This window comes from Haplochromis burtoni, unplaced genomic scaffold (genome assembly GCF_018398535.1).
Source record: "Haplochromis burtoni strain Fernald_Lab_line unplaced genomic scaffold, NCSU_Asbu1 Contig_21, whole genome shotgun sequence".
Classification (NCBI taxonomy): Eukaryota; Metazoa; Chordata; class Actinopteri; order Cichliformes; family Cichlidae; genus Haplochromis; species Haplochromis burtoni.
The window spans coordinates 3,382,693-3,401,768 of record NW_024582382.1 but is presented as its reverse complement, the minus strand read 5'-3'; the positions used below and the strand labels follow the sequence as shown (position 1 = coordinate 3,401,768).

At 39.0% G+C, this 19,076-nt stretch overlaps 2 protein-coding genes across 4 annotated transcripts; both read right to left on the bottom strand.

The window, feature by feature from the left end:
* Positions 1–1,332: 1,332 nt before the first annotated feature.
* LOC102304415 (cell adhesion molecule 3) lies at positions 1,333–5,787 on the bottom strand. Of its 2 annotated transcripts, XM_005939893.3 has the most exons (5): positions 5,147–5,787; positions 3,711–3,986; positions 3,281–3,598; positions 2,918–3,181; positions 1,333–2,828 (listed from the first exon to the last, which is right to left on the bottom strand). In XM_005939893.3, the coding sequence occupies exons 1-5, from the start codon at positions 5,190–5,192 to the stop codon at positions 2,671–2,673; spliced, it is 1,062 nt and encodes a 353-aa protein (XP_005939955.1). In that variant the 5' UTR covers positions 5,193–5,787; the 3' UTR covers positions 1,333–2,670. The 2 variants fall into 2 exon arrangements, with proteins under 2 accessions (XP_005939955.1, XP_042074591.1); XM_042218657.1 differs by lacking the exon at positions 3,711–3,986.
* A 605-nt stretch (positions 5,788–6,392) lies between these two features.
* On the bottom strand, positions 6,393–18,823 carry dnmt1 (DNA (cytosine-5-)-methyltransferase 1). 2 transcript variants are annotated; one of them, XM_014339268.1, is made up of 35 exons: positions 18,612–18,823; positions 18,159–18,195; positions 17,572–17,679; positions 17,220–17,460; positions 17,043–17,115; positions 16,869–16,950; positions 16,723–16,763; positions 16,590–16,644; positions 16,420–16,503; positions 16,189–16,298; positions 15,318–15,436; positions 15,128–15,220; positions 14,881–15,032; positions 14,467–14,654; positions 14,020–14,034; positions 12,303–12,483; positions 12,111–12,208; positions 11,788–11,935; positions 11,582–11,697; positions 11,305–11,506; positions 11,088–11,221; positions 10,804–10,983; positions 10,298–10,522; positions 10,023–10,215; positions 9,711–9,801; positions 9,495–9,626; positions 9,112–9,394; positions 8,827–8,968; positions 8,486–8,652; positions 8,202–8,379; positions 7,920–8,115; positions 7,667–7,830; positions 7,361–7,477; positions 6,798–6,891; positions 6,393–6,684 (listed from the first exon to the last, which is right to left on the bottom strand). In XM_014339268.1, the coding sequence occupies exons 1-35, from the start codon at positions 18,656–18,658 to the stop codon at positions 6,647–6,649; spliced, it is 4,524 nt and encodes a 1,507-aa protein (XP_014194754.1). In that variant the 5' UTR covers positions 18,659–18,823; the 3' UTR covers positions 6,393–6,646. The 2 variants fall into 2 exon arrangements, with proteins under 2 accessions (XP_014194754.1, XP_005939959.1); XM_005939897.2 differs by lacking the exon at positions 14,020–14,034 and having other exon boundaries at positions 18,612–18,822.
* Positions 18,824–19,076: the final 253 nt, after the last annotated feature.

The window sequence follows — 19,076 nt, the reverse complement described above, 5'->3', positions numbered from 1 at the left end:
GCCCACATAGACTTCTGTTGTGCTCACTGTGTGAGGAGTTTTGCAAAAGTGACCTAAGTATTGAGAAATGCGTCCTAGTGTCTGTAAAAAACTGTAATTCATGTTATTTTCATGTTATTCAGTGAATACTAAAAATTGCGTGCTCAGATAAAGTTAAGGCTACTTACTATAAACAGTGACCGGTAACACTTTTGTACACTGATCACCATCACGGGAATTCATATAACACATTGCTTCTATCTCCCACGCTGGCACAGAGTCCATTTTAAACAGAAGAGAAGTGACGCCCAGGGTAAGGTCCACTCCTCCATATGAAGACTCCCATCCCGCCCATTCCTTCAGTCTGGTCAGATGATGAGGTGCAGTTTGCTGATAAGGAGTCTCCAAACCTTACCACAACTCTAGGAGTGCTAAGTTCTAATGGACAGGAAGTGCTCACAGGCTTTCCTAGAATGATACAGGAAAGCTTAACATAGCCATATAGTATGATACAGCAACATTTAAATTCGGCATGTGGTCAAATAGTAACAATTAAAAATAATAAAATGATAAATTTAGCACATTATTTCAGCTCTGCTGGTATTCTGGATGCATGGATACATTAATTTGCATATCCTTTTAATGTTTAGGCTTTGATTTTACTGTGAAATTTCTTTTCTGATCACTATGGTAATGTTTTGCTATGAAACATAGCTAACAGACCTAGAGGAGCAAGATTTACAAATGCAGAAGCTCTAAGACTGAATAATGTCCAAATGTGTTACGACCCTCCCACTCTCAACAAAACACCACCTACTGTTTTCTGTTGGCTGGTGTGAGAGGATCATCAGCTAAAGCAGCTCAACTGTGTCTTCCAGGACTGTTACTGTTTATACTTTTTTAGGCAATGTTGTTAATTGTGCTATGCAGTATGGATTAATACCCATTGTCCGCCATGAGGACTTACACTTTACCTTAGTTGATGTTAGAAACTTTTAATCCTTTACAGGATTTTCATTTTCTCAACCAGAGTGAATTGGTGATACTGGGACAGGAGGTTGAAGTTGCAGTATAATTCTAAAACATTTAATTTCATCTTATAAATGCAAATGAAAACACTTTTTCTTTCTATGCTCTACAGTTAGCTTATTTTAGTTTGTGTGTCAGGAGAACAAAGTGGTCTACAGATTTTTACTACACTTACTTTTCTTCAGTTACAGCACAAGAGTGCGCTAGTGAAATGCAAAATTGTTTATCCAAGTAAAAAAGGTCATTAAAATTAAGCAAAAATTGCAAAAAAAAAAAAAAAAAGTAAAATCACAGATTTAAAAATATATTTTAAGTGGACAGAAAGGTTTATATTGATTTTAATATTCATTCAATAATGCAAACACATAAAGATACTTGCAAAACAGGTCATTTCTTTATTTTATACCTAACCACTTTGTAAATCCTGGTGACTACAGTATTTTTACCAGTATGACTAAATATACTAGGCATAAAAGCCCAAAAACGTCAGAAATCCCTTTTGTCAAGTCAAACACTTTGCAGTCAGATCCTAAACTTCAGCAGGCAGCTGTCACGGCGGGGTGTACCGATTAAATTTTGAAACTGGACCCAAAAGCAGGACACGGAGGACGACAAAACTGTGATGAACTAAAAGCGAGATTTCCGATTTCAGTGTTTGTCCCCTCTTAAGAAATGGGGATGAAATTAAATTTTTTTAAAAATCATATCCAAATATGAGTTTTTTTATGATTACATTACAACAACAGATTACAACAAAACACACTTACTTATCTAAGCATTGAAACTGCTCAAAATTAAGAACCAAATCAAGTTTTCACCAAGCGTGCATACAATGAAATTAAAAATAAAACTTTCCTCCGTTTTGTGGTGCAGAAAACAAGTCAGCTCATTTCCTGATTTACACATTTAAAAATATGTGTATGTATATGTATATATGTAAGCGCGTACATGGAAATATGTGTGTTTATGTATGTACGCATGCATACATGTGTATATACATATATGTATGTATGTGCGTGTATGTTTGTATGGGTGTATCCGTATGTTTGCAGGGGTATGTATAACTTGTACATATCCTTCTTGTGTAAATTTAAATTTGTCTGTGATTGTGTAAATACTTATGCTATTGCGTACTTCACACACATGGAGAAACGCCAAACAGCCTTTCATTGTTCTTGTAACAGTGACAATAAAAGCTGTTCTATTGTATATCTAAAAGTTGTAAAGATGTGTGTGGATCATACATTAAATTGAGCACATGAAAAGATGTGAACATGCAATAAAATGTCTTGCATTTCCTGTTTTCTGAGAGAGAAAAACACAGGCGTGCGTAAAGACTTGATAAAAATCACAAGCGGTTTTCTAAAATTAGAATTAGAAAAAGTTTCAGTTGACAGTCAGAGGCAAATTTGTTCCTTCTTATTTCTGTCCAGTGAAAAGTTAAAATAAATGAATAGCTGAGGATGATATCTGATTATTAATCTGTTTTGTTTATACACATGTTTACACTCACAGTGTTGCTGTTAAACACGTTTCTGCTAGATTAAATTTGCTTGTTTGGACAGCAGTCTCTTGATTAGTGGAGCTTTAGCGATAGCTGACAAGATGGTGCATTTTTTCAGCTACAGCTTTAAAACAAGCATGCACCCATTCAAATTTGTTTTATACTGGTACTGATGAGGTAGGTTGTCCTTGGAGATAGTCGCCTTTCTTGCATGAAAATATGCCTCTGTGTGTCGTAAAAACTAGAAAAGCAAGGAAGAGCAGGAGTCCAAAGGCCACAAGTAGTCTGACTATTGTTGCGATGATTGTTTGATCTCCTGTGAGAGATGGGAAAGTTTCTTACATAAAATCAATCGCAAATCCCAAAATAAAGATTTAAACAGACAAAGAACTGCCAAGAACTTACGTGGAGCTTTGGTGATGATAAAGTATTTGGTCGCAGTGCCCTGGCTGTTTGAGGCGGTGCAGATATAGACCCCTGGAAACTTAGATGATGGAGTCAAAATAGGATGATTCACATCATGACTCCTGTACCACACTTGTGTAAAGTTTGGGAACTGCCAATGGTAGGATGGTACTGGATTTCCTTTAGCTGTACAATTTAAAGATATTTTGCTCCCAACTGTCATTTCCAAATTCTCATTTGGATTATTGGTGAAAGTTGGTGGGTCTGAGGACATCCAATCAAAATACAGACAAATAAAGAAAAGCTCATTTTTTCAGTATGAAAGCTTGTGGTGATTAAATTAAGAGCATGTTAAAAACTCACAGAGTACATTCACATTATGAGCTTCAGAACGCACTGGAGGAGGACCTTGTTCCTCTGGCCACAGGTTCAGCTTTGCTTCACACCAGATCTCAGCTCCATCATCATCTCTATGAGCAGTCAGAGTGATGACAGATGACTTACTGACTGGAGATGGACTGGACTCTTCAAATGTCTGAGAAGACAAGATCTTATTTCCTTTGTGCCAAACTACTGAAAGATTTCTTGCTGGTGCAACATTAACAACATCACACTGTATGACAAACTGTCGGCCTTCTTCCACTGTACGTAAATTCTTCAGAGACACACTGTCTGGCATTTCTGAAAAAGAAAATAATTTTTTTTAAAATAATAAAATGACTCAAAGTTAATCAGTGAAAATATAATAACGATGACCTTCTTAGAAATGTTAGACCAAGTTAAGGCTACTCACTATAAACAGTGACTGGCAATGATTTCACACACTGATCACCATCACGGGAATTCACATAACACATTGGCTCTAACTCCCACACTGGCACAGAGTCAATTTTAAATAGAAGAGAAGAAACACCCTGGGTAAAGTCCACTCCTCCAAAGGGAGACTCCCATCCCATTCCATCAGTGTGGTTAGATAGTGAGGTGCAGTTTGCTGATAAGGAGTCTCCAAATCTCACCACAACTCTAGGAGGGGTTATGTCAAATGGACATGAAGTGCTCACAAGCTTTCCTAAAAATAAATAAATAAATAAAATAAAACAATAATACTGGGAGTAAGGGACTTAAGGCGTATGATGAGTTTCACTCTACCATCTGAGTTAGGTGAATGTTAATGTGAGTGCAAATGGTTGCCTGTCTCTCTGTGTCAGCCTTGCGACAGACTGGCGATCTGTCCAAGGTGTACCCTGGCTTTCACCCTATGGCAGATGGGATAGGTGACCCTGATAACGATAAGCGGACAAGAATAGATGCATGGACAATATTGCAAATTGGGTGGTTGTAATATACTGATCCGTTTTAGGTGACACGTTCCATTTAACTTTCAAGAGTGGTTTGATTTTTGATCACACTGTTCATAACTCTGGATTTAAAATATAGATGGACATATTTTTATTGTAAAAACCATGAAATTGTTTGTATTCCTCTGTTACAACATTCATAGTTTTACTGATACTTAACATAATGGAAGATTTGGAGGTTAAGAGATAATGATGGAGCTACAGAGGCCTTGAGGCACAAACTAAATGTTGAAAGTGAGATGAAACGGCGAAGTACTTTTTTTGCATAAAGAATAAGTCATAGTAAATTACATTACAGATTTTCTAAAAATATTTTAAATGTCTTAAAATAGGATAAAGGAAAAATTATAGATATAATAAAAACAAACACAGACTAAAAGTAAGTCCCAATATAAAATTATAATATAATTTGGTCACTTTAGTCTCTAAAATACTTTAGCTGCTTTAGAGTTGCTAAATAATGATCCATTCATTGAATTATTGCAATGAAAGAAGCAATTTGTAGCATATTTGGATTGAAGACTTCTGGTCAAATGTCTAATGACCTGCAACTTAATACATAATAGGACAATATCTACAATATAACAGCTGCTAGGCTTTTTTTTGTTTGTCTTTAAAGGCAGCAGATTTATGCTAGAAAGACTCCAAGTGATAAATGCTAAAGATTTTAGATAATGACTTCATAAAGTGGATTTAAATTAAACTGATAATCTGAAGAAGTAAAATGCTTAAGACCAGTGCTAATGTGGTTGAAGGTTTTCTCCTGAAGAGGAACTGGACGTTGTGTTAAAACTATAGAAATATAATATGGTAACTATATAACAAAGCAACAAGCACAGCAAAAACAAGCAAACAAACAAAACAGACCCACCTGTGCATGCGATTAAGCAGCTGAAGATGAAGGGCCGCCACATCATGGCTTCAACAGATGTGTTCACAAGTGCATCAAAGTTCAGAACTTTCCTCCTGAGTCCGAGATTAACAGATGGATATTTTGGTAGATGCAGATACAGTAACTCTTCTTTAGCCAGTGGCAAATCTATTCTAGCCTGTACTGTTCAAGAAAAGAGAACTCAAAAAAGCCAAACTAGTCTTGTGAAGAACCCCGCCCCTCCCAAAAAACCAACAAACTAAAGAAAAGAAAAAAAGAAAACACACACACACTTGCAGACAAGTTGCGGCGTCTGTTGTACTCGTACTTCTGCAAATTACAAGACAGGGAAGGAGCCCTGCTCCACTTACTGGACTTTTTTGTACCATTTTTGTGAATTTTAATGCAGACAGTCTGAAAACAACTCTGTGCAAATTTAAAATGATTCAAATCACAGTCCACAAGTACTAATTTATGACTGACATAATGAATAGTTATTAGATTACAATGAGTGCTTCACTAGCAAGTATATGGTTTCTTCTCTGTATGACTGTCATGCCAGCTACAAGGTTGGTTGCAAAGCCAACAAGGTTTTAGAGCAGGGTCCCCAATCCCAGTCCACGAGGGCTGCAGGTTTTAGATCTCACCCCGGGTCAACACACCTGAATCACATGATTAGTTCATCACCAGGCCTCTGGAGAATTTAAAGACATGTTGAGAAGGTAATTTATAAATTTAAATCAGCTGTGATGGATCAAGGACGCATCTAAAACCTGCAGGGACACCGGCCCTCGTGGACTGGGATTGGGGACCCCCGTTTTAGTCTCCTGTCTATCAGGATGAGTTAAAAAGCTGTCATTTCAAAGTTTCTTAGATGATCAGGGAGTACATTTTACACCCAGTAGTGACATTTGGAGGATTTATCTATGCATTTTAAAGTCTTGTAATATGTGACCCCTGTGTATATTTACTTTTTTAATGTATTTGTAACCCCAAACAGATTCAGTAACAGCAAAGATTGTGGAACAAGCAGCTCAAGGAAAGGTTTTAGTACAGGTCAGACTTTAAACAGTTAAAAACCAAACTCTGCATGTTTTAACATCTGGTGTCCACTGATCTAAGGTTCATTTACAAAATGCTTCAGAATTCAAAGAGATGAGGTTTTTCAACCACTTGGCACCACTTTCTTTGATTCCCGATATATTGATCACACTTGTTGTACATTTACAATAATGAAAACTACAAGTAGAATTTCATAAGATTTATTTGAAATATTACATATAAAAACTACATACAATTTATCCCACATTAGGTGAACATTTAACAACAACAGCAACAACGTCATGATTAAAAGCACATTTAAAACTCAATGTGGAATGGTACTACATAGAAAGTCCATAGCGGCCACTTGGTGACGCCATTAAATCGCAACTTTTAAGAGAAATCATTTCACCAGCACCAGGACTTGCAGAAGTGATTCTTGATGAAATCTTTACACGCTTAATCAGAGAGCTCCATCTTCTCTTGTTTAATGTTCTCTGTGGAGGAAAAATAAATAAGTTAAAATAAATTAAAACAAAACCACACACTTTAATAAGGATTGGTGCATTCAAATCTTAAAAGATAATCATACGATTAAACTGAAAGTCACCTGATGCTTGTTCTTCCTTCATCCTTTCCGTGATGCACCTCTTAATCTCAAGCCCAATGGCCCTGGAGAGCGGAGGGGGCACAGCATTTCCAACCTGGAAGGAAACAGAAGCAATTACTTGGCAAGAAGCAGGGAGAGATGTTTCTGGGCAGCTCATGAAATGCAGTAAAGACATCTTCATTTTGGAACTGCAACTCGGTCCAAGATGATAAAGGCCAAAAATTAAAATGCTGCTTATTTTTGTTATCATTTATGTAACAAACAAAAATAACAACACATTAATTTATCCCCCATCACCTAAATTTATTGCCTCTCACAGACATAAAAACTGTACTAAAACAAAGCAGTTTCAAAGTTTATACTGTGCTAGATTCCTGCTACAATGTCTCTGCAAGCCTGACCAAGCGACATCTCCTGAAAGAAAATAGTCATCCCTCACGTGACTCGTACAATATTGTGACTAAAACTCGTAGCAAAGTCACTGTTGCCACTCTTACCTTCTTTGTGGCAACTGTAACCACAAAAATTTCTCAGGGATTAAGTATTGTGATTCCAGATTGTACCTGTCTGTGTTTGTCCAGGATGTTTCCAAAGAAGCGGTAGGTGTCAGGGAACCCCTGAGAGCGTGCACACTCTCTCACACTGACAACTCTGTGCTGCTCAGGATGGAGTACACGGCCCTGTAATCAAGAGAGCCTAAGGTCAGTTTCTTTCATTTAAGAAGTGTAAACCATCTCCTGAAACACAAATTAGCTTAAGACTTAAATGCAAGTACTCTGTTTTTTCACTCCTATATTAAATAAATTTGAAGGAATGTTTAATGTAAACAAACTGAAAAAAACAAACAAACAAAAAATAAACTTGCGTACCTGCTTGCCCATTGGTTCAGGATTGGTGACTGTTGTGCTGAAGAAACCATCCCATTCCAACCTGCCATAGAGTCCTGCCCAGTGATTATGGCGGTTCCCAGTGTGGGGCAGACACCAGGGGATCAAGGTATTAAACTGCCTGTCTGCAGGGTCACAAGGCTTACCTAAAAAGACATTTGCATGGAAACTATAAGAGATGTATCCCAGATGGAGATTTAAGCTCTACAACTTTTTTTTTTTAAGTCCTGCATACCTCCTGCACAGGTGCAAACACCTCTGAGTGCACCGGTGCCGCTACGCCCATTCTTCTTATCATGATGTGTGTAACGCAGTTTCTTAGTCAGGGTGCCATCCTTCAGTCGCACCTCGATGTTGGGCAGATCCCTCCAGTCGGAGCCTGGAGCCAAGGGGATGTAACGCATCCGACCCTCAACCAGTGCACTCATATCCTGTAATGCAGATCATGTAACTTCTGTCATAAAGTTATTCTTTAATGACTGAAAGAGTGAGCCAACATGAGAACACCACAACTCACCTTGCAGATATGATCTCTGAGGATAGGCTGGTACTGTGTGCCTCTGATCTGCCTCTGGAACCAAGACTGGGGCTCCCCATTGTAGGAAATCTCCAGTGCAGCTGCACCATTGCGAATCTCTGGCAGGTCAGACATGGTATCCCTGACAGTGATAGTTCTGTAGATTCCACCATTGCCTCTGTAGACAGAAATTAGTGACAATGAAGCTTTAATGTCTTGCGAGAAAGATTTGCAACCTAAAAATACAATATAAGCAACCCAGAAGGGGAAAGTGTTTACATTACCGTGTGACATTGCTGACGTATCGCTTTTCACCCACCACAACGCTGAGAGAGCAAGCTCTGGGGGCAAACACATGCAGAGGCTCAGGATAGCGTGGCAGCTTCTCTCCCGGAGCAGCAGCCAGGATGATGGCCCTGCGCCGGGTCTGAGCAACACCGTACTGACCGGCCTAATGAGAGCAGAACGCAGCGCATTAGTGATCCTTTATTGTATGAGAAGAAAAGAAAAACCTTATAGCAAGCTGTTGGTTAACAACACAAGCTCTGAAATTTTTTCCAAGTCACTTTCATTTTAGCTTCACCCAAAATTTCACAGCAGAAAAGAAGTTTAAGGTCTGACCCACCTGCAAGACACCAAAGGTACACTGGTATCCCATTCGCACAAGACAGCGCAGTGTGAGCTTCAGGACCATAGAGTTTTTGAATGACACAAAGTTCCTCACGTTCTCAAGCAGGAAAAATTTGGGTCTGTAGTAGTCACAGTAGCTGCAATAAGAAGAAACAAATAATAATAATTTAAAAAAAAACCAAAAAAAAAACCTATTAATGCGAGGTTAAGAGTTTTTGTGGGAAACAAAAAAACTTGCTGCACAGTGTCGGCGAAAGTTGATGACTTTAGGCGAACCAACCTAAGATAGGAGACAACAAGTGAGTTCTTGAATTTGGAGTAAGTGCGAGAGTTGAAGCGGTTCATCCCACTAAACCCTTGACAAGGAGGCCCTCCACACAGCATCTCCACATCACCCTTCTGAGGCAGCTTCTGGCCAAGAGAATTTGTTTTCTCTCCAGACATGACCAACTTTAGCAAGATGTTGCAGTCCTCAGTGAACACCGTTGTGCCTGGGTTGTTCAGTCTGAAGGCCTGTGCTGCTGGCTCCCACATCTCTATAGCCCAGAGGGTCTCCGAGATTGCTAAAGGAAACAAGCTGTTACGTTTTTTTACTGCAGTCCCAAAACAAACAAACAAAAAAGATGATTTGAAAACATTTTGTGAGTGGGTTGCAACATTTACCAGCCTGGTGGAATCCCTCAGAAAGTCCACCGCAGCCAGAGAACACATCCAATGTGCGATACTTGGGCACTTTAGGTTTAGGCTGTGAGTCCGGCTGTTCCTGTGCAGCTGAAGCTTTTCCTTTGCCTTTACCTTGGGAAACCAAATTTAATACATTAGGATTTCAGAGACTACTAAAAATCAATTTTTGAAGGAAAAAATAAATACAATTTCTACCTTTTCCTTTGCCCTTTCCTTTTCCTTTATGGACAGTTGAACGAGCATGATTTGGGGGATCCTCAAAGCTTTTTGCCTTTGCATTATAGGCCTGTGAAGGAGGCACAGTATGGAAATAAGACTGCAGTTTCTACACTGAATTGAAGACATGTTCAAGACTTTTCCAAATAAATGTTCCAGTATTAGACAAAATCTACCATGTCAACTGTTTTTGCTTTCTTCTATGCACGTGGGGTTGTCATTACAAGAAATTGTTTTTGATGAATTGATAAATAGATGATTAGAGTTTACAGTAGAAAGAAAGTACTGTACCTCAAGAAAATAGAAGCGCTCAGGTCCAGCACTGGAGTAGTCCTGGATGGATTCATTCAGGTCCTCTGCATATTCTACCTGGCAGCGGCCGAGTACGTCACCCATGTTTACGGTCACTTCTTCATCACTCCAGTACAGCTGATTGATGTCTGTATGGTAACTAGCTTTGACACCTTTGTGTGTGTTCTCAGGCCTGGAAAAGAAGATAAAATTTGTTAAAGTCTTAAAATTTGTCCAATTTATAGCAACCCATGTTAACTGTTAACAGTTTTTACCTGTAGAACTTGTAGAGTCGCAGTTTGACGTCTGACATCTCGGGTTTCCCATTGCTACGCCTGTGACAGAAGATCTCCTTGATGCGCCCAACACGGAAGGGCTCAGGAGCGTCCAGGTTTGAGCCCTTGATGTAGTCTGAGGACTTCCTGTAATACTCTGGATACAGATCCTCATCCACATCGTCTTTCCTGTGGGATCGCTTCACTGGACTGGCTGGCTTCACACTGAGAACCACATTGTTATAGAGGTAAGTGGTGGCCAAATTTTTTAATATTAGCCACGATACTCAATCTTCCCTTTTTAATAAAGAACAAAATTTATTCAACCTGAAAAAAATAAAAATATAAACAGGTGCCCCGTGTGTAAAGAAGGCCCTCTAGTGGCTGAAGCTGCACTACACATGTAGACTCCTCGTTCATGCAAACTAAGACTGAAACTTCTAAATAGCGTTAGACAGTACATGTGTATTCATCATTCTACAGGTCTGAATAAAAGTAACACTCACCTGAAATTAAAAGCCTCAGGGGGAAGGTAGACGCTGTCCCCCACCCTGAACTGCTCTCCTTTAAAGCAAGCCATAGCATACAAAGCCTTTGTGTCATGGTCTTCATTCTCCAGGGGTTCAAATACATGAGGCTTATCTTTGTCCTCTCGCTCTTTAGTCCTAACACAGCTGCCACAGAACCTGAAGGTGAAAGTAGAGATTTTAAAAATGTAAAAAAATAAATAAAAAAATAAATCGAGGAAAAGATCACGAGCAGCATAAATGAATGTGTAGCTGGTGCTTACTTGAATTTGCATTCTTCTGATGGAGACGTCTTCGGAGGCATTTCAAACCTGGCATATTCTGTGTCATACCAGAACTGATAGAAAAAACTCTTCCCGTCATCCTCAATCACCTTGAGGTCAACATCCACACCACCCTAAAATTACAGAAGCAACTGTTACATGAAGAAAATTACAATAAAAGCAGCTTCAGATCTTTCTAGCCCCTTTAAAAACTTACCTCCATAAACCAGTTGTTCGATGGGGCTTTATACATAACATCAACTTTGCCTTGGACATAATTGAGCAGCATGTCCTCACATTCATCCACAATGACAAGCTCGAGTGGATCTGAAGTCTCACCGAGCACCGTGTCTATTCCACGAAGGAACCAGTGGGCATGAAACATCTTTCCATTATTATCTTCCCACATTGACGTGATCCTAAGAAAACACCTCATTAGATTTGAGAATTGACCTGAGAATTGAATATTATTATACTATGTCTGAAACGCTTACCTTGCCAGATACAGTGGAATGGATGGATCCTCTGATGAAACTGAGACACAGTCTCCCACCTCCAGCAGTTCATCGTTCAAAGAGACCTTCCTGTAGTATTGCTTCTTCCCTTCAGTCTGAAAGGAGTTAAAGATGAATATTTTTATATGACCAGTGCTGGGAGCCAGAGTAGTTCTATTAATCTACCACACAGGATGAAAACATACGTGAATAGATTCTCCAATCCATGTAAGTTTGCACTGGGTCTGCTTCTTTCTTTTGGCATGAGGAACCTTTTTAGGCTTCTCCACAGGAACATCTTCCTCCTCAATGTTCTCATCATCTTCAGCCTCCTTGACTGCAAGGTTGGGGCATCTAAACAGAGATAGATAGATTTAAAGAGATTAATACGACTGCAACACCAAGCTGTATATAAAATATCAAGTCTGTGTTTTATTCCTTCTTGCTTAAAATATTATGACAGATAAAGTCACTGATGCAAATATCTGGAAAAGCATTTGTAGGCAACACATTCAAAAAAAATGCTCACCTTCTCTGCCTACAAGCTTGTTTGCTTTTTCCACTTCCTCCAAATTTGATCATGTCTTTGCAAGCTGCACACTTTCCACAATCAGGAGACTGACAAACCTGTCCACACACACAGAAAAAAAATTCAATATGCATAAGAATTACAGAGGACGGACATCAACATCAGATACTGTACAGATAGTATCCAACTTGCCTCACAGACACCACAGCGCTGTCTTTTCATGGCACTTTCTTTATCATTCTGCTCTATCTGATCAGAGAAGAATGCATCAAAGATCTGGTAGACCAGCTTTGTAGTGGTTGCTTTAGTTGGTCCCTTACTATCTTTTTCTATCTTTGTTGGGTGACGAATAGCCTGTCTTCTGGCAGCCCTCCTGTCAACAGAACAAAGTGCATGGTCAGAAGACGCAGATTTTACTCTGCACAAATACCTGACGATAAGTGACGTAATGGCATTATGAAGCCCCTGGCCATCAACACACCACAGCATCAGGCCATGCAAAGAAACAAGCAAATCAAACCAAACAAACAGAATGTTCAATGCAGAGTTTCCATCTGATGTAAGAGGCAATAAAGTTCTCTCCGTGGGAAGCAATTGGGCCTGCATGGGAAAAAACAACAACAAAAAAACAAAAACAAAAAAACAAAAACAAAAAACACACCAACATGTGCCAACTTCCTGAGTGTAAAGACTGCTTTGATCTCCTTTGGCTTTTGTTCTTCCTGTCAAAGATATAAATAGCATTCACTGCAAGAACTCTGAACTCTTAACAAATTCTAACCCATGTTTGAGGAAGTGTCATATTTCTTATTAAACAAGATGGATAACCCTCACCTAAATGAAGGCTTTTGAGCGTTAACTCATACAGGCTCTAACTAAATCAAAGTTAATTCCAAATATAAAGAGAATACCCTGACAGCACCACACTCAGGCGATGAAAAGTTTCGTTTTTAATTCTGATGCTTTACAGCTGTGGGGCTGCCCCATGTTCAAACACAAAGCTTGAACTTGGGACTTTCCAAGTCTTCTTGTTCTATGGATTATGAATTTCGTAATGGAAAAAAAAAAGTTTACGAGAAAAAGCCTCCGCATAGCCATTATGAAACTTAAAACACTTCTTTCTTCACTTACTATTAAGAGACTCTGCATCTCTTGCACAATATGCTCCTGTTCTAAATGTATCATTTTTGAAGCTGCCAGATACAAGATCAGAATCTCAGGAGAACTAGCTTTCTATGAGGAAGCACTGACCAACAACGACACTGCTAGAGGCATGATGACTGTTTTTAACGTTCACATTTGTTTTGCACAAGTGCTTATAAATGTCAGCAACAATCTCACTATACTACTAGCATCAAAGCACCTCAGACTTTAGCAACCCACCCACTGTTGGGTAAGTAAGTCTGTGGTAGAAGTTACTTTTTGAAAGTGAATGCCCTTTCCCAAACCTGCCCGTTTCCAAGGACCACATTCCAGATTGTTCTGTATAACAAATCGGGTATCCCAAAATATTAAATATAAACACATCACAAGTGTTCAACGAGTTGAAATGTGAAAAGAAGATTTGTATGTTTTAAATAATGTTCTGTTAAACTCGAGTGGGATGTGCCAGTCAAGTTAAGTTGTTTCTGCAAAGTTCGTTTTAATCCTATGACATCTTTAAATAAATCAATCACCGCACTCGCGCCGATTACACAAATCTGATATACGTGGCCAGATTTCAAATATGCTGGATAAACTAAAAATAAACCACAATGTAAAGCCAAAAAATATAAAATGATTTAAAGTAGAAATAAAACTTTAGCATGAAATCTGGTGTAGTGCTCTTTGTCCATAAAGTTTCTAAATGCTTCACATTAAACACACCACCAAACAAGCTAAAGATGCATTCACAATGAGGCCTACCTACCAGTACAGCAGCATGCTGCATTAGGAAATGTTAAAGGAATGTTAGACATTAGGGAGAACAGGGAGCAGAAATACAGGAATATAAGCACAAATGAAATGGATAGTTTTAAAACCCGAAGGGAGTCAAAATAGCTGCTGATAGAAGAAAAAATAAAAATGGGAAAGCTGAAACTGGATTTTTCATTATAAATTAAGTATGTATTACATGTTTCTTCAATGCACTTCAGATTCAACATTAAGCTATTATTTCAAGTATTTGCAGAATCAATTCAGACCATTTTCTCTGAAATCTCAGGAGACTGCAGATTCACAATCCAACAGATGAGACCAACACCCTTGAAAAATGAATATTTTTAAGTATTGATGCAAAATTATCACTATACATCTAAGCATACAAAACAGAAAGTTGTAACAAAAAAACAAACAGAAAAAAAAAAAGTTTAAGCACCTTTTTCCTAGAGTGACTCCTGCAAGCTTGATCAGGTCTCTCATGCAGGGAGTAACAATGATTGGCTGCTCATCCGAATCACCGGCCTCATCGTAGCTCTCCACCTGCTCTACAACAAACTGGGCATGGCGCAGGAGCGTGTCTTCAGTGAAGCAGTTGAAGTTGAGTCCTGCAGGAGGCACAGTTGTCTGAGGGAATGGGAAAACAGGGCATAATAAGCTTTGGACATGTCATTAAGAAAAAAATAAATAAAAATTTGATCCCTGTGAGAAACCAACACAGCAACAGGCAGGATCACTTTATATGAATGGAAATATACACAGTAAAACATTTTTTTTAAAATTCTCAAACAGATACCACGACAGGAACCCGGATTCAAAGACAAGAGTTTGTTTCATTCACACAAGACTGCACCTCAATCTTATTGAGTAGGTCTTCATAGGTAGCATCAGGATTCTTCTGGAGGAATTCAACCACTATCTTGCTCATATAGATCTTCTCTTGCATCAGTGCAAAGATGGGAGCATACTCCTCACTGGGCTGCATTAAGATGTAGTCAGCAAAAGCTAGATAAGGAAAGAGTTGGATAAACATTAGTGTACTGTATATATGGATTTATTTATTTTAACTAAATGGAGAAGAAAATGCACAATTATACTACCTGTAGTGAAACCAATCAAAGCTTTTTCTCCACCATCAAAACCAGTGATCCACCAGGCATTGATGGGTCCCAGCTTTTTGGCAGGAACACCACCTAAAAATACAGGGAAAAAAAAAAAAAAAGGTTATAAAAGCTAAAAGACAATGTACAATCATAATGAACTTTCTATAACTGGACAGGTTTTCCATACCATCCATACAAGGGTTGTCATCATAGATGGGTTTGACAACACAGCTGAAGTAAAGCTCAACATTCTTCTCAATAAGTCCAGAGTCGAATGGACAGAGATGGCCACGCTTGTCATAAACACTGCAACACACATTGTTATACCATATGACTGACAAAAACTTTAAGTTTTAGAATATAAAAACAGTCTAATTAGAAGGAACACATCTGTTCTTCTAAACTCCTTTTACTTTAGGGATCACCACAGCAGATCATCTGCCCATCTCTCACTCCATTCCTAACATCGTTCTGTCATGCCAACCCACTGCAAGTCTTCCTTCACCACATCATGGATCTTCTCTATGGTCTCTTGCCCTCCACAAGGTTACTATCCATACTCTGTCCAAACCTTGCGTCTCTAACCCTGTCTGCAAATCTCTGAACCTGATCTCTACTCATTCATAATACTATCAATTCTGGACCCTCACAATTAAAATCTGATTATCTACAGCTCCGCCTCCAGTCTTGTCTGTATGTCTCAATACCATCTTGTAAACCTTCCCTTTCGCTATTGCTGATATCATTCTGTCACGAATCACCCCTGACCCATTTCATAGATGCCCTCACCCATTTCCTGCACTTCCTGACCAACAGTTCCCCTCTGTCATTTTCTTCATTCTTGAGTTCCTCAAGGTACTATTTCCACCCTGTCACCACCCTCTTGACATAATAGTACATTTCCAACTCTATCCTGCTGCCCATTCAAGCTTGATGTCTCCCTCTAGCCAGTCACAGATCTTTCTTTCCTTGCAGTTTTGTTTTGTTCCTCTTACCTAACAAGCTGTGTATGTTACCTCACAGGAACAAAACCTTAATAAAGATGGAGAATTACTCACCTGAAGTTTGTGATCTTGTGCTGTGGCAGATCCTCATAGCTCTCAAATCCATCCTCATTGGAGTCAAACAGTGAGAGGCGCTCATCTGTTAACATTTCAGGCTCATCCAGCTGAAACACAGAAATTATGGGTTTGTGGGTTTTTTTTTTTTTTTTTTTAATATCTATCTATCTATATATATATATTTTTTTTAAACAAACAAAACTGCAGTTTATGTTTGCAAGTTCTCACCGCATTATCAGGATCCCCTTGGAAAAACTTCAGGTCAGAATCATCTAGGTACTGTCTACAGTCTTGACATTTGGGTGGTGGTGTCTGAACAGTAACAAAAACACAATCCAGTCAGCACGAAGCAATAATGCCTTCAAAAATGTTTACAATTCACCTATCCAAATCACTACCTTTACAGCAGAAACCGACTTTACAATGTCACTCTTGGATTCTTCTGGAGCAGCACTGCATAAAGAAAAGTGTCAACACATTTGCTTGTATGAACTATATCACAATTGTTGCTCTCAAGCTAAAGATACTTACTTGTCATCCGACTCCACTTTGAGACGTTTCTCCTCCCGAGACTACAAACAAATTTGAAAGTATGTGGAGGGTTATTTATCTGACACGGAGGAACTGCAGTTTCTACTCATGTTTTTTTACATTACTTGTACATAACATTACGGTACCTCCTCAACGTCATCATCTTTCTTCGGTTCATTCTGTCCGTTGACAGCTTCTCCATTCAAGTCCTCTGACTTGCGCTTCTGACTGAAAGACATTTATTTCAAGCAGGTTAGAGTGACTGAAGTTTTGTTTTATGCCAAAATACATAAATGAATTAAATATATTCCTATACGCACACTTTAGTGAACATTGACAAGATGGTTGGCTGTTTCCCACTGTTTCTGGTAACCCTGGTACTTGCTGGAGACTCTACAAAAGGAAAAAAATTTATTTTAAAAATTACCTTTGCTTAAATAACTGGAGAAAGCCACTGAATGTGCAGGTGATCTCCATCTTAAGAGATTTAAACGTACTTTTTGTGTCAGAATTTGCCTTGCTCCTCCGTCCACCCTTCCCTTTCGAAGAAGTTGGTGACTTGACAGATTCCTCCTCCTCCTGTACGCTCATGGTTACATCTTCATCATGCTCGTCTTTGTGCGAACCATTTGAAAAGCCATTCGTCTTTCCATTCTTCTCTGCGTCATCAGAGTGGGAGCCATTTTCAAGATGAAGTTCTTTTCCAAGTAGGGCCTTCACTTTAGAGATATAGACCTCCTTTAAAAAACAAAAACAAAAAGCACATGACATATGTCACAAGTTAGATGACAGAAAGTCAAGTACGGTTTTAGGATTAATATCAATTTGGACAACTTACAACTGACTGACCTTTGAGATCTCTGAACTTTTCATTTTTTCCTCCAGACTGGTCAGCTGATCCTGAGCATCAACATGCAGAAAGTCCTGCACCAACTTGAGCTTCTCTTTCACATGTTCCTGAAGTGACATTTTAAAAGAGAATAAGAGCTAATGAATAAAGTCAAAAAAAAAAAAAAAAAAGGCGGCACAACTTATGCACTCACAGGCACGGGGATAAACACACAAAACTTAAAGAACACAACTGTCTTAAACTGGATTGCATTACTTAACGAGACAATATGCAACCTGGAAACTATCACATAGTACATATTTAACTTTTCCTGTTGACATCGCACCACTGGTGTCAGTTTCCTTATGCTGTCCACCAGAAACAGCTCAAATAGAAAATGGCACAAAAAAAGAAGACTAAAGCTGATCCTCGTTCATTTTATTTATAACTATTTATGATATAAGGGGAGTGCAATGCGGATTGAGTCTGGAACTTCCCTTTGAGGTGACAGTATAGAAACAGACTAAAATACTAAACAGTTAGTTCTTCCACACTAAACTTCAGTTTCAGAACTACTAGATAAGCATGTTTTGAGTCCACAGCTCACCTCATCTGCAGATCCTTCCTCATCCAACCTCTGCAAGCTGTAAACAAAGGAGAATCAAAACAGTGCTGGGGTAAGTCAGAGCGAATGGTGTAGGAGCACATCCTTTGCTATACTGCAGCAATAAAACACTGACAGCGGGAAAGCAGAAACACAGATAACAAAACTTCCTGAGTGGCGCCAAATCTCACACGCTGTCCCATCCATTGGTAGGCTAATGATGCTAACTGGCTAATAGTGCATACCGCATTAGCCCTGTCAATGGCAAAAAGCTAATGTTAGCAACATCTGTTTGCACAGGTAAAAGGGAAACCGCCAGTAACGCTCAGGACAACCACAGAAAGTCTAACCCACCAGGACTGCCATTTCAGCTTTAACAGCCGCTGTTATGGCTTTTGAAATAAAAGCTGCAAGCTAGCTACATCAGTAGAACACTATTAGCATTCATTACAGTACCTTTTCCGGACATCGTCCGGGAGAGGCAGGGACGTCCTGGTTGGCATCGTAAACGAGCGTAAGACACGAGCGACTAAAATGTTTTAAAACCGTTTAAAACTCTACTATCATTAACCACCGCGCAGCTCCACGGTGACTGTCTGTCTGCAGATGGATGCTATAAGCAATTCGGGCGCGCGGGCCGTCTTTTCGCGCGGAAACCCGGGTGTTGTGGACTGTACCACTGTAGCTATGTACAGGTAAAACAGTTTCGATGATGGACTTAATACATCCTTGATGTACGTATCGTTTGTGACCGGAATTACACGTTTATGTCATAAATGTTATTAATAAAAGAAAAATGGGAATTTTTGTCTCTTTTATAAAGAAATAATTTATCTAGAAATGCACAATTAAACCGATCCACCCTTACTGTTTGATAGATGTCGAAGTGGTCTGACCAGGCGGAAGTTGTTGTTTACTAAT

Coding starts and splice junctions, on each gene's coding strand:
- LOC102304415 (XM_005939893.3), bottom strand. CDS start 5,192: ATGATGTGGCGGCCCTTCATCTTCAGCTGCTTAATCGCATGCACAG. Junction 3,987..5,146: donor CTGCTTAATCGCATGCACAG/GTGGGTCTGTTT, acceptor ATTTATTTTTAG/GAAAGCTTGTGAGCACTTCA. Junction 3,182..3,280: donor TCATAATGTGAATGTACTCT/GTGAGTTTTTAA, acceptor GGATGTCCTCAG/ACCCACCAACTTTCACCAAT.
- dnmt1 (XM_014339268.1), bottom strand. CDS start 18,658: ATGCCAACCAGGACGTCCCTGCCTCTCCCGGACGATGTCCGGAAAAG. Junction 17,116..17,219: donor GGCAAATTCTGACACAAAAA/GTACGTTTAAAT, acceptor TTCCTTTTGTAG/AGTCTCCAGCAAGTACCAGG. Junction 11,222..11,304: donor CGAACAACTGGTTTATGGAG/GTAAGTTTTTAA, acceptor CTGTAATTTTAG/GGTGGTGTGGATGTTGACCT.